This window comes from Acipenser ruthenus, chromosome 11, assembly GCF_902713425.1.
Source record: "Acipenser ruthenus chromosome 11, fAciRut3.2 maternal haplotype, whole genome shotgun sequence".
Lineage (NCBI taxonomy): Eukaryota > Metazoa > Chordata > Actinopteri > Acipenseriformes > Acipenseridae > Acipenser > Acipenser ruthenus.
This window is the reverse complement of record NC_081199.1, coordinates 29,469,447-29,484,009: the sequence shown is the minus strand read 5'-3', so window position 1 is coordinate 29,484,009 and position 14,563 is coordinate 29,469,447. Positions and strand designations below refer to the sequence as shown.

At 36.3% G+C, this 14,563-nt stretch overlaps 1 protein-coding gene across 1 annotated transcript in view; it reads left to right on the top strand.

Moving 5' to 3' along the window:
* Positions 1–14,563, top strand: part of LOC117406791 (titin-like) — a 165,645-nt gene that overhangs the window by 36,610 nt on the left and 114,472 nt on the right. The window contains exons 43-72 of the mRNA XM_059033620.1: positions 186–464; positions 884–1,447; positions 1,763–2,044; positions 2,146–2,424; positions 2,545–2,823; positions 2,919–3,197; positions 3,294–3,581; positions 3,752–4,030; positions 4,149–4,430; positions 4,518–4,796; positions 4,910–5,188; positions 5,406–5,684; positions 5,793–6,080; positions 6,182–6,460; positions 6,560–6,841; positions 6,926–7,204; positions 7,306–7,584; positions 7,688–7,966; positions 8,069–8,356; positions 8,480–8,758; positions 8,997–9,278; positions 9,701–9,979; positions 10,077–10,355; positions 10,477–10,755; positions 10,853–11,140; positions 11,300–11,578; positions 12,843–13,121; positions 13,217–13,495; positions 13,620–13,907; positions 14,051–14,338. Coding sequence (XP_058889603.1) covers positions 186–464; positions 884–1,447; positions 1,763–2,044; positions 2,146–2,424; positions 2,545–2,823; positions 2,919–3,197; positions 3,294–3,581; positions 3,752–4,030; positions 4,149–4,430; positions 4,518–4,796; positions 4,910–5,188; positions 5,406–5,684; positions 5,793–6,080; positions 6,182–6,460; positions 6,560–6,841; positions 6,926–7,204; positions 7,306–7,584; positions 7,688–7,966; positions 8,069–8,356; positions 8,480–8,758; positions 8,997–9,278; positions 9,701–9,979; positions 10,077–10,355; positions 10,477–10,755; positions 10,853–11,140; positions 11,300–11,578; positions 12,843–13,121; positions 13,217–13,495; positions 13,620–13,907; positions 14,051–14,338 — 8,721 coding nt within the window. The remainder of the gene's footprint in view (positions 1–185; positions 465–883; positions 1,448–1,762; positions 2,045–2,145; positions 2,425–2,544; positions 2,824–2,918; positions 3,198–3,293; positions 3,582–3,751; positions 4,031–4,148; positions 4,431–4,517; positions 4,797–4,909; positions 5,189–5,405; positions 5,685–5,792; positions 6,081–6,181; positions 6,461–6,559; positions 6,842–6,925; positions 7,205–7,305; positions 7,585–7,687; positions 7,967–8,068; positions 8,357–8,479; positions 8,759–8,996; positions 9,279–9,700; positions 9,980–10,076; positions 10,356–10,476; positions 10,756–10,852; positions 11,141–11,299; positions 11,579–12,842; positions 13,122–13,216; positions 13,496–13,619; positions 13,908–14,050; positions 14,339–14,563) is intronic.

Below are 14,563 nucleotides of genomic sequence, written 5' to 3'. Positions count from 1 at the left end.
TGGTTTCTTTCCTTTTAACCTTTTACAGCAGCCATTTCTTTTCACAGTCACTCCCTGGACTGCTTTTGCACTCATCGTCTTTGTTCCAGTTGATCACTTTATTGTTTAACATTACCTTAAACAACAGTTTACTCATCAGTTTTGCTAAGACACTCATGATTTTTTTTCCTTCCCCCAAAATTTAGCTGCTCCAGTCTTCAAGAAGAAAATTCAGTCCTTGGAGGTCACTGTTGGCAACCCTGCAAAGTTTGAGTGTGAGACTGAAGTCGCTCCAAATGTGTCATTTAAGTGGTTCAAGGCTGGGAATGAAGTTCGAGAGAGTGACAAGTACAAGATTGTTAGCAAAAACTACACCTCTACTTTGGAAATTCCAAAACCCCAAGTATCAGACAGTGGTGAATACACCTGTAAAGCTTCAAACCAGCAAGGCAGTGACAGCTGTGCAGCATCGATAACTGTGACTGGTAAGTGAATTATCTTTTGTTTCATAGAAATCATTTAAGTGACTGCTTTATTTATCCTACTGAATTCTGTGGTATTACAATGTGTTTTTATTCAAAACACCCCAAATCTATTTTGTTTTGTACAAACATTGATGGCAACAGATCAGGTAAGCACTACCTTTTTGTATTTGTGTAGCATCAGGGTACCCTTTCTGTTTACTTGGTTTATAATGAAAGGAAATTTCTTGATTTAAGACATACTTTTATTTTTTTTTCTGCTGTGATAAAGTACCATATTAAAGTAAGTTTGCAATAGTTTTCTCTTGCTTTCTTGCGTTCTTGGTGTATGTTCTTTGTACATTGGGCTGATCATATGCCCGCTATATCTTTTGAGTCTTAAAAAAAGAAAAAAGGAATAATTTGGCTTTTTATTTTTTTAGAAGTTTTTCCTCCGGTCTTTGTAACTAGACCAGAGCCAATGACTTTATACGTGGGGAAACCTGCAAGATTTCAATGTGCAGTGACTGGCTCACCACCAATGAATATTGTATGGCAGAAAGCCGGTCTTGACATTTCTTCAGACGGAAACTACAAAATCTCAACTGACAAGAAAAAGAATATTCTTGAGATTCCTAGTCTTCAGCTTGATAACAAGGGCATCTACAGTTGCAAGGCAACAAATGCATTTGGAACCGACATCTGTAGTGCTGAGCTAAGAGTTATTGATAAACCACAGTTTGTGAAGAAACTTGAGCCCTTACCAGTGGCTGTTGGCCACATCATTCGGCTTGAATGCCAGGTGGATGAAGACACAGGAGTATGTATAACTTGGAGCAGAGATGGTAAAAAACTCCATCTCAGTATGGATTATAAAATTACATTTGAAGAAAAGGTAGCAGTTCTTGAAATTCCAAATGCCAAACTCAAAGATTCAGGAAACTATGTCTGCACTGCATCAAATGACGCTGGAAGTAGCACCTGCTCTGCCTCTGTAACAGTGAGAGGTAAGCATGGCCCTCAAGATAATTCTCTCTTAATATTTCTGAGTACTAACAACAATGAAATTCGGGAAAATCAACTGGTTTAATCACAAAGGCTGTTGCTGCAGCCACGTCTTTTAAAGTAAGGTTTCTAAGAATGTCTTTTCTTTCTTTCCGGTTTATTTGTATAGTTTATTGGTTTATGGACTAATCTTTCTTTTTGGATTTCCAGCTCTTAATAGAAAACTGTTACTTGGTTTATGCATCCTTCTGATCATTTTCTAATATTTTGTCTGCTGTCAAATATGCTATTGTCACTTTTTAAAATACTCTCTCTAGAACCCCCATCATTTCTTAAGAAACTGGAGTCCAAGATTGTGTGGAAAAAGGGTGTGGCAGCCCGTCTACAGTGCTCTGTTAAAGGCTCACCTGAACTGCATGTTACCTGGTTTAAGAATGACAAGGAACTAAGTACCAGTGACAAATACAAAATCACATTTGTAGATGCTTTGGCAGTCATAGAATTTTTTGAAGTTAGTGTGGAGGACAGTGGAAACTACACATGTGAAGTACTAAATGAATCTGGCTGTGAGAGCTGCAGTGCCAAGATAACCGTAAAAGGTCTGTTGTTTTAAATCATGTATTACTTGAATTTAAACCTTTCATGTAAATGTTGGTATCCAAGGAGGTTTAAAACTGTTGCAATTAATATTTTTTTGTAGAACCACCATATTTCAGCAAAGAACTAAAACCAGTAGAAGTAATGAAGGGCACCAATACTGCACTTGAATGTGAAATTGCTGGTACAGCTCCATTTGAAGTGAAATGGTTCAAAGATAGAAAGCCAATTAAAATTGGTAAAAAACACAACATTATCAATCAAGATTCTATTACCTCTTTGGAAATTACTTCATTTGAAACAGCAGATGCTGGCGATTACCAATGTTTTGTAACAAATGATGTGGGCAAGAGTTCATGCAGCTCAACTGTAAAGTTGAAAGGTTAGTAAAATACATTACACTGTCCGTCTTCACAAGAAGAAGAATTTTAAATTTGAGTGTAGATTTACATTTGTTTGTATGAAGTGTCTTGTATTAAAGACGTTTATTCTTTAAATCTAGAAGCCCCCTCATTTGTTAAGAAGATTGAAAATGTTACTGCAATGTTGGGAAGTCCTGTTAAGATGCAGTCTACTGTGAGAGGCTCAGCGCCTATTTCCATTAAGTGGTTGAAGGATAATGAGATAGTGAAAAATGATGATTATATCACTACGGCTTTTGAAAATGATGTTGCCATCCTGGAAATAATGACTGTTCAGATTAGTCATAGTGGGAAATACACATGTCAAGCTGAGAATGAAGCAGGGCTTCAAAAATGTGAAGCAACTGTATCAGTAAAAGGTTAGTACAAGTTAATAGATGCATTAGTAGATACGCATATACATATACATCATATATGTTTTATTCTCAATGAAAATGATTGAATCTCTTTATAGAACCGGCCAGAATAGTAGAAAAAACGGCATCAATTAGTGTGACAGCAGGGGACCCAGCAACTTTGGAATGCACTGTAGCAGGTAGCCCATCACTTAAAGTCAAATGGTTTAAAGATGGAAAAGAGATGGTATCCAGCAGAAAATTCAAAACAAGCTTTAAGGATAATGTTGCCAGTTTAAAGATTTATGCAACAGAAAAAGTGGACAGCAGTGAATACATGGTTGAAGTGTCAAACAGTGTTGGAAATGACAGATGTGCTTCTTCTGTTACTGTGCTGGGTTAGTACTGACCTTTACATCTTCAATTTCATGTTCAGTTGTTTTTTAATTGCATTGCAGATTTGATAAAGTCACAAACTCTTGTTATCCAAACAGATCGGATTATTCCTCCATCTTTTATAAAACCAGTAAGGAAAGTGGATGGCATTGTAGGTACCAGTGTAAACATGGAATGTAAAGTCTCTGGTTCTCAGCCCATGACCATTTCCTGGTACAAGGATGAAAACGAGATATCAGCTGGTGTTAAATATCAAATGACATTCCAGGAAAACACAGCATCACTGGGAATAAGTCAATTAGAAATGACTGATGCTGGAATTTATACTTGCCGAGCAGCAAATGCAGCAGGGAACAAAGAAAGCAGTGGAACTGTCATTGTAAAAGGTTTGAGACATACTGCAGATTTTAAAGCTTATCTTTTCCATTGTTACATTCAAATATAGCCTTAATTTCTGTATTCATTTTTTTATTGAACCAAGAATATATAGTAAGTAGATCTTTTTTTAAATAAAACTAATAATTTTCTTTACTACTATCTTTTTATACAAATGTAGAGCCTCCATGCTTCTCTGTCAAATTGGATTCACAAGAAGTGATACCTGGTTCCACTGTGATTTTAAGAAGTTCTTTCAATGGAACAGCCCCACTGACAATCAAGTGGTTTAAGGGGGATAAGGAATTAACAACAGGTGGAGCATGTTTTATCAAAAAAGAAACATCATCAAGTTTTCTGGAGCTTCATTCTGTGAAACCTTCTGATTCAGACAACTACACTTGCCAAGTCAGCAATGATGTTGGCAAGGTGGCATGCACCGCTATCTTGTTTGTAAAAGGTGCTTTCTTTGTCGTCGTCTTCTTCTTTTTCTTCTCCTTCTTCTTTTTTCTCTGTAATTCACAAATAATCTTTTGTATGGTTTCCTTAATTCTTATGAATGCTCTTCCATCTTATAGAGCCACCATCATTTGTGAAGAAACCGGACCCTTCAAAACTGTTAATGAATGGATCTTCAGTTAAACTGGAATGCAAAGTAACTGGCACTCCTGAGATAAAAATTAAATGGCTCAAGAATGAGAGTGAAATCAGTGCCAGTGATAAGTACAGAATGTCCTTCACAAATTCGGTAGCAGTCCTGGAGATTATCAATACTAGCATCGACGACAGTGGCGATTACATCTGCGAAGCACATAGTGAAGCTGGTAGTGATAGATGTAGCAGCACGGTTAGAGTCAAAGGTTAGCTAGCAATCCTTTAACTTATAGCTTTTTGCATATTTTGAACTAATTTATACCATATATTAATATTCTACTCTTCTATTTTAGAACCCCCAGCTTTTATAAAGGCTGTTGAATCCAGGGAAGTTGTAAAAGGTTCTGATGTTATTTTGGAAGGTGAACTGTCTGGCTCAGCTCCATTTGATGTGGCATGGTACAAAGACAATAAACCTATCAGAAGTAGCAAAAAGTACAATATAACCTGCCAGAATGGCACAGTCAACCTTCACATTCTGAAGTGCGATTCCACAGAGGTTGGCAAATATCAATGTACAGTTACTAATGATGTAGGAAATGCATCCTGTGATTGCCAAGTTACATTAAAAGGTTGGTAGCATATAGATAATATAACTAGTTTGGATATGTCTTTCTGTGCATACTCTGATAAATGCCAAATTTATTTTAATTTCATGTATTTCTTGCATTCGTTGTTTCTCTAGAACCCCCATCATTTGTACAGAAGGTTGAAAACGTTAGCTCCATTGTAGGGAGTGATATTGCACTGCAATGTACCCTTAAAGGTTCAATGCCAATAACTGTGTCTTGGATAAAGGATGATCATGAAGTCACAGAGGAGGAACATATAAAAATGAGTTGTGATAACAAAATTGCTACCCTGTACATGACAGGTGTGCATACACAGCACAGTGGAAAGTATACTTGTCAGGCAAAGAATGATGCAGGAGTGCAAAAGTGTTCTGCTTCTGTGGTAGTTAAAGGTCAGTTGGTTGTTTTTTTTTCTCACTGTAGTACTATTTTAGTACTGTACTTACATGTTTGTGGATTTAGTAAATGCAAATAAAGATATATATATATATATATATATATATATATATATATATAGAGAGAGAGAGAGAGAGAGAGAGAGAGAGAGAGAGAGAGAGAGAGAGTAATGATTTTAACATTAAAATGTTTAATGTTTTCTGTTTATCACAGAACCTGCAAACATAACTGAAAAGGCAGAGTCTATTAGTGTTACTGCTGGTGACCCAGCCACTCTGGAATGTAGGTTTTCAGGTACCAAGGCACTAAAGACTAAATGGTCCAAGGCTGGCAAAGAGCTGACATCAGGCAAAAAGTATAAGATCCACAGTACAGATAAAGTTTCCACGCTAAAGATTCATTCGACAGAAAAGGTTGATGGTGGTGAATATATGTTTGAGGTTTCCAATGATGTTGGCAGCAGCACATGTACAACATCCATCACAGTTTTAGGTTAGTAAAAACATTAAAAAACATTGTGAGCACAAAAATCTAATACATTTGTGAGAGATTTAAGATTAATATTGGTTCGTCTGAAATTCCTTGTTTTATGTTGGATAGATCAAATTATCAAACCATCGTTTACAAGAAAATTGAAACCAGTGGACAGCATCAAAGGGTCTTTTGCCCATCTGGAATGCCTTGTATCTGGCTCTCTTCCTCTGAGTGTGGCATGGTACAAGGATGACAAAGAGATAACGGCTAGTGAAAAATATAAATCCACATTATATGAAAACACAGCACTTTTGGAAATTATTCGCCTTGATAGTGCAGACAGTGGGAGCTACATTTGTGTTGCAACCAATAAAGCTGGACGTGAGCAGTGTTCTGGCCACTTAACTGTAAAAGGTTTGCCTATTTTCCTTCCTTTCATTGCTTTGTTTTTTAAACCAGAAATATAGTATCTAAAATATATATTTTTTATATCTTTCCCCCCCGATTCAATTTAGAGCCTCCAACCATAATAGAAAAGCCTTTATCGAAGGATGTTTTACCCGGATCTAGAGTGCAGCTGAAAGTTTTAGTCAATGGCACTCCTCCATTGTCAATAAAATGGTTTAAGGACAACAAAGAACTTGTATCAGGAGCCACTTGTTCCATTTGGAATGACAACACAACAAGTTTGCTGGAGTTATTTTCTGTCAGTGTTTCTGACTCAGGAGATTACAGTTGTGAGATCAGTAATGATGTTGGATCAGAGGCTTGCAAATCAACACTTTTTGTCAAAGGTTTATATATTTTTAATTCGCTTTAAAATTAATGTTCATTGTTTCTTAATTTTAAGAAAGTGAATTTGGTAATTACATGATGTCTTTTTTTTTTTTTAGTACCTCCAAAATTTGTTCAGAAGCCTGAGAATGTAGCAATACTAAAACCAGGACAGAACAAAATTCTTAAGTGCCAAGTAGTAGGCACTCCTGAAATAAAAATCTCCTGGTTCCAAGATGGCAATGAAATAAGCTCCAGTGACAAGTATAAAATGTCCTTTGATAACTCTCTGGTGAGCCTTGAAATAACTGGTGCTAAGGTTGAAGATAGTGGGGTATACGTGTGTGAGGCACACAATGAAGCTGGTAGCGAAAGTTGCAGTGTTGAAGTAAAAGTGAAAGGTCAGTATTTAGAGATGAGCAGATTTTGACAGCATATGTCCAATGCTTTAATCAAAACTAAAACATTAATTTCCATAATTTCAGAACCCCCAGTGTTTAAAAAGGAACTGACATCTTTTGAAGTTGTGAAAGCCTCTGATGTTATGCTTGATTGTGAAGTTACTGGTACAGCTCCATTTGAAGTTACCTGGTATAAGGATGCTAAGGAAATCCGAACCAGTAAAAGGCATACAATTACACAGGAGAATGGCCATATTTGCCTTCATATACTCAAATGTGGTGCATTAGATGTTGGTGAATACCAATGTACTGTAGCAAATGATGTGGGAAGCTGCTTATGCAGGTCTAAACTGAGTTTGAAAGGTCAGTCATGTTATGATAATTTTATATAATAAACGTTTTATTTTTAAAAACCTTTTTTGGAATGCATTCATGCATTAATGTATTTATTTATTCAAAACTAGAACCTCCATCATTTTTAAAGAAGATTGAAAATATTGCCACTGTTTTGGAAAGTTCCGCTACATTTCAGTGCACTGTTACTGGGTCGCCTACCTTATCTGTAAGATGGCAGAAAGATGAAGACTGGTTATTAGAAGGCCCTAATATTGAATTTAAATTTGAAGACAATGTTGCGACATTGAACATTTGTGTAGCAGAAGCCTCTCACAATGGGAAGTACACATGCCACGTTATGAACGATGCAGGAATGCAGAAGTGTTTTGCAACACTATTAGTTCAAGGTTTGTTTCAGATTCTTTAAAAAAAAAGTATTTGTTCTGGGCTTTATTCCTAGCAGTTTTCTTTATTTTACTTATGTTTACTATGTTTTTTTTTAAATCATAGAACCTGCCAAAATCATAGAGAAGCCAAAGGCAGTAAGTGTTACTGTAGGTGATCCTGTAAGTTTGGAGAGTATTGTGGCTGGCACACCTGAACTTAAAGTAAAATGGTTCAAGGATGACAAGGAACTCATGCCCAGCAGACAGTATAAAATGAGTTTTATGAAAAATGTGGCAAACCTTAAGATTCAATCTGTAAAAAATGAGGACAGTGGGGAATATGCCTTTGAGGTCTCTAATGGCATTGGAAGCAGCAGTTGCAAAGTGAATTTGATTGTTCTAGGTTGGTACCTTACATATTTGAACATTTTATTTGTTTAATATATAAGTTAGTGATACATATTGTGAAGATAAAATCATTCCTCTTATTTTCTTTATTGTACAGAACAAGTAATCGCTCCATCATTCCTCAAAAAGTTGTCAGAAATGCAACAAGTTTTAGGATCATGTTTACGCATGGAATGCAAAGTTTCTGGTTCTCTTCCAATGAGTGTGGAATGGTATAAGGATGGCAGCATCATATCTGGTAGAACAAAATATAATCTTGCCTATCAAGACAATACTGTTTCCCTGGAGATTGATCAGTTAGAGAAGACTGATGCTGGAAAATACACTTGCAAACTAATGAATGAAGCAGGAAGTAGTGAATGTGGTGGTACCTTAATTGTTAAAGGTCAGAAATATTTAATTTTACTGGAACTTTATTGAAGAGTTAACTTTTTTCTCATTTATGTGAATTGACTATTTATATAATAGTTCTCTTAATGCATATATTTTCTTTCTGAACACATTTTAGAACCACCAAGTTTTGTGGTGAAACCAGATGCCCAGACAGTTCTTCCTGGTTCTACTGTGCATTTTAAAAGTACTTTAAAAGGAACACCTCCATTTGTTGTAAAATGGCTAAAAGATGGCAATGAAATCATAACCGGCCCGAAATATTTTGCTGGAATCGAAGGGTCATCATGCTATTTAGATCTTTACTCTGTTGGAGTTTCCGAAAGTGGAGTTTATACCTGCCAAGTTAGCAATGATGCTGATACAATAAGCTGTACAACAGAGTTGCTTGTGAAAGGTTTGGAATTTTTTTTTTTCAAATACATCAACTAACTCTTCTGTCCTCTGTTTCTGAACATTAATGTCACCATTCTTTTTATTGCAGGTGTCTTATGTAATAAATGCAATTCTTCTGTTAAGAATGTGTTTAATCAAACAAATATTTTTCTTGTTCCACAGCACAATCTTTCTTTAATTGCACAGTATATTGCATTCTCTTTCTTTGTTCTTACTTTCTTTATGTCTTGGTTTCTCAGAACCCCCCAAGTTTGTTAAGAAGTTGGAGTCTTCAAAGGTAGTAAAACCGAAAGACCAGACTCGCTTTGAATGCAAAGTAACTGGATCACCAGAAATCCAAATCTCTTGGTTCAAAAATGACAGTAAAATCAGTGAAAGTGAAAAATACAGAATGTCCTTCATAAACTCCCTGGCCGTTCTTGAGATTGAAAATATCAGTCTTGAAGACAGTGGAGACTACATCTGTGAGGCGCTGAATGAAGCAGGAAGTGACAGCTGCAGCACTACAGTTACAGTAAAAGGTCAGAAGTGTATCTGATGACTCTTAATTTACATTTTTCCCAAATGATTATATTAACTTTTGTACAAAGTAGCTTTCTGACATGCTCTTCCTTCATATTCAAAGGCTGAAGTTTGCGTCTCAGTTGTTAGAAAAGTGGTTAGAAAAGAGATGCACATCACTTGGTGACTTGATTTTGTAGTTGGGCCACCTAGCATGTACTGTTACTTTTAGCTTAATAGGAATTGATAATGGCTGTGGACGAACCTTTAGCAACTGCGTTTCTCCACAGAGAGCTAAATAATACTGAAAGGAATAATATAGAAAAACATCATTCAGAGAAAATATATACATTTAATACCAATATGATCTATTATATAATCAACTGACGAGTAATGTTTCTGAAAAAAAAAAAATAACATATAATTCCTATTGATTTTGTAGACCCACCTGCTTTCATCAAAGCCCCTGAACCAGTGGAGGGTATAAAAGGCAAAGATTTGAGCCTTGAATGTGAGCTTTCAGGCTCTCCGCCCTTTGAAATAACCTGGTATAAAGACAAACGGCAAATTAAAGACAGTAAAAAGTACAAGGTCACACACGAGGGCTGTCTTGCTACTCTCCACATTTTAAATCTGGAAGGTTCAGACGTTGGTGAATATCAATGCAAGGCAGGAAACAATGTGGGAAGTGACAGTTGTACTGGCACGGTTAAGCTCAAAGGTTAGTACCACTGTAAACTGATGGTAAAATCTTGCTAAGAGTTTCCTTTTCTGTTGCAAACTCATCCTAATTATATTAATCTTCTTAAATTGTTCAGAGCCACCAGTGTTTGTGAAGAAACTATCAAATGTGACAGCCGTTACTGGAGAAGAAGTGACTTTGGGTGCAACGATTAAAGGTTCACAGCCTATTACTGTGTCATGGGTCAAAGACAAAGATGTGATAAGAGACAGTGATAATACCAGGATTTCCTTTGAAAACAATCTTGTCACCCTAAATATCATCAATGCAGACACAGCTAACTCTGGCAAATATATTTGCCAGATAAAAAATGATGCTGGAATGCAGGAATGCATGGCTTCTTTGTCTGTTCTAGGTTAGTAAGGGTACAAAAATACTCTTTCAGTTTCCTAAATACATATTACCAGTATTGATTTGTTCTTCTTTTTGTTATTCTTACATTTCATAAACTAGATGTGTTCTATGTTACTTTACAGAACCAGCAGCAATTTTGGAGAAACCAGAACCAATAAGTGTAACAGCAGGGGATCCAGTGACTTTAGAATGCACCATATCTGGTACACCTGAACTTAAGGGGAAATGGTTTAGGAATGGTAATGAGATGGTCTCTGGCAGGAAATACAAAATGACCCTTTCCAAAAATGTGGCAGCCCTCAAAATTTTGTCGACAGAAAAAGGTGACACAGGCCAATATACATTTGAGGTCAAGAATAATGTTGGCAGCGACAGCTGTACAACAACCCTCACTGTTTCAGGTTTGTTATTGTGTATTTTAACACCGTTATTCCATATTATTGTACAGGCTGCCTGTTTTACATATGGAATTTACACTTATTACAATTTATTCAACAGATAAAGTTATCCCTCCTTCATTCACAAGAAAGTTAAAGGATACAAATGCAATCTTGGGTGCAGCAATCCAAATGGAGTGTAGAGTATCTGGTTCTCCACCATTATCTGTTTCTTGGTTCCTTGATGGGGAAGAGATTGTTGAAGGAGAAAAGCATCACCTCACATTTACTGACAATACATGTGCTTTGAAAGTTGATACTCTTGAATTGTCAGATGCTGGAAAGTACAGATGTTCAGCAAAAAATACAGCTGGAGCTGATGAATGCAGTGCTTCTTTGACTGTAAAAGGTCAGTACATGTTCAAGGTTGAGGCTTAGGTCTCATAATTCTAAATCTTATTTCTTACTTTTGCTCATCTTTGTTTTTGTTGTTGTATCTTGTTTGAGCTCTTGAAATTGTGTATCCGATATACCAAAAAATAGGTTTCTTTTGCTTCTCTATGTTTAGAACCTCCATCTTTTGTGAAGAAGCCTGAACCAGTAGAAGCTCTGCCTGGATCTAATATCATTTTTACAGGAGTTGTAAGTGGAACCCCTCCACTAAAATTGAAATGGTTCAGAGGTAGCAGTGAAATAATTTCTGGGAGGAGCTGTGCAATAACTTTGCAAGGAACAACAGCCTCTCTGGAATTGTTCAAAGTAGACACATCAAAAAGTGGTGAATATACATGTCAAATCACCAATGATGCTGGCAAAGAGAGTTGTACAACAAATCTATTTGTGAAAGGTTGGTCATTATGTTTTCTTTAAATTAAGTATAATCTATCTATCTATCTATCTATCTATATAAAAGTTTACGTACCCCAATGGAAAACAAATTGGCAATCCCAGATTGTTATTAACATTCCTCACAATTCTTCTACTTGTTTTTGGTGAAGAACCTTCTTTCTTCCAGACCGAGGGAGCGGTGTGACAGTACCATGAGTCTTGTACTTCTTGATAATAAAAACAGTAGTTGAAATTGGGATACTCAAATGCTCAAAAATCTTCCTGTATCCTTCTAGTATTAGGTTCTGCATTATCATATTGAACTGTCAAGCACCTTGTAGATAATACTATCAAAGCATTAAAGGGTATGAATACTTTTGAATTAGCATATTTTTTAAATGCTGAAATAAATAACTTTTTTTCCTCATCCACAAAAGCAAATCTTTTGCTACAAAAGATTTTTCCTAAAATTGTCTGTTTTCAAGAAATTTCTAGAAATTATAAATTTCCATTGGGGTATGTAAACTATAAGGCGCCTCCGATATAACACTCCTACAGCATGTTCCCCAATTCGCTATACTAGTGATTCATGCATTATTTCTACAGTAAATACAGTACCGGTGTTGTTCAAACTATAAACAACTTCTCAGTCTAACGTCCGTTTATGTCTCTCCCTTTTGATAGTATCTGAACTGAAGAAAAGCTGTGCAGGCACTTTATAACACAGACATCTTATTCAGCATTTGTTTATAACTAAATAAATATTAGGCATATTACGTGGTTATCTTTCCTAATGTATTTACTTTTTTGCCACGAGAGAAAGCTGGAACTTTCTCTGGGAGACGAGACGTTTCAGCTTCGCTTCAGCCCCGCTCCGGCAGCCGAACCTGGGGCGAGCCCATTCCCTCTTCCCCTCTCCCCACCCACTCTCCTTCTCACACTTGGTTTGCTTGTCTGTCACTTCGAACTGAACTCCCAACCGCCGTTTATCCAGGCTATTTACAGTTTATATTAATTCATGGAAAGTTACATTTTTGCTTCACAATTTTATTTTGCATTTTAGTCAGATGTGTATTGTTATGTGTCCCCCTCCCCCATTTATAAGACTCTTCGGTTATAATGCTCATATTTTGTGTTCCCCGAGACCCGCGTTATAGCGAGAGAGCACTATATATATATATATATATATATATATATATATATATAAATAGAGATGTCATATTTAACACCACGCTCGTTATTCTAGAAATGTGTTCTAATTTCTCCTTGCACTATTTTACCAGAACCAGCAAAATTCCAGAAGAAATTGAAGGATTCTAGTATTGAACTAGGGAAGCCCCTGTTTCTTGAATGCACATATTCTGGTACCCCAGATATTTCAGTGAAGTGGCAGAAGGATGGTACAGAAATTACATCTTCAGAAAAATTCAATGTAACTACAACAGAAAACTCCTGCATACTAGAAGTCTTCGAAAGTAACAAAGATTGTGGTGGAAAATACACTTGTGAAGTTGTGAATGAAGCAGGAAGTGATACCTGTCATGCAGTCCTGTCAATATTAGGTTTGTTTTCATTAATGTCAATGCTCCTTGGGAATTATTAATTACTAAGAGGTTGAATATATCAGTTAATTGATTAATATTTATTTGTGCTTTAGAACCACCTTATTTTGTCCACCATTTGGAACCAGTGGATGTGACTGCTGGAGATGCAGTATGTTTGAAATGCCAAATAGCAGGAACCCATGAAATTAAAGTGTCATGGTATAAAGGAGATACAAAACTGCGAGCTACTTCTATGTGCAAAATGGAATTCACTAACAGCTTTGCTACTCTGAAACTGAGCAAAGTTAGCAAAAATGACATTGGAGAATACATCTGCAAAGCGGAAAATCATATAGGTGCTGCATCGTCAAAAGCCTCATTGAATGTGCAAGGTGATCACCTCATCAACATCTTTCTTCAAACTCTTGTCCTTATCATTTCCTTTTATCATTTTACCAAACTAATTTCTTCATATTGTATTTTTAACTATTATATTGGTTAACTGTTCTGTTGCAGATGTCAAAACACCACCTATCTTTACAAGAAAAATGACGAGTCTTCAGGAGACTGAGGGTCTTCCAGTTAAATTTGAGTGTCGTGTAACTGGGTCATCTCCCATTGAAGTGTCTTGGCTTAAAGATGATGAATCTTTGGCCAACGAAGATGACATTAAAATGTCCTTTATTGATAACACTGCCATCCTAGAGATTGCTCAAACTGAAATGAAACACTCTGGTGAATACACATGCGTAGCTTCCAATGTTGTTGGAAGTGCCTCTTGTAGCGCCAAACTTACACTTAAAGGTTGGTTGGGTTATATATTTGATAACAAAAAATGTGTGGTTCAATTTAGCAGGTTGATCTTGATATCTTTCTTGAATAAGCCAAAGCACTGTTGACTTTTGCCTATTTCTAAGTCTTCCTTTACTTTTCCATTTAACTTCTAGAACCCAGGTTTGCTCCTGTCTTTGACAAAAAGCTAGAGCCACTGGAAGTTACTGTGGGAGACAGTTTTGCACTTGAGTGCCATATGACTGGATCTTTACCCATCAAAGTCACTTGGTCAAAGGATAAAAAGGACATCAGAGCTGCAGGAAATTATAAGATCACCTGCATTGATGACACACCTCGCTTGACCATTCTGAAAGCAGATAAGGGAGACTCTGGGCAGTACTCTTGTGAAGCCAGCAATGATATCGGGAAGGACTCTTGTACAGCTCAAGTTGCAGTGAAAGGTATTGGGTTCTTGCAAGTTCTACCCCTTCTTTATCTTGGTTTTAATTTCTTCATTCTAGTTCTATAATAGTATATTGTTACTTTAGTTAAAACTCTCTTTTATGCATTTTAAACCCCCCCTAAACCATTTTCAAAGTATTCTTGTATATTGGATCTTGCTTAGTAGGGATGCATTTTTCAAATTTTGAACATCTTTCTTTATGAACTTTTTCTTATGCATTACA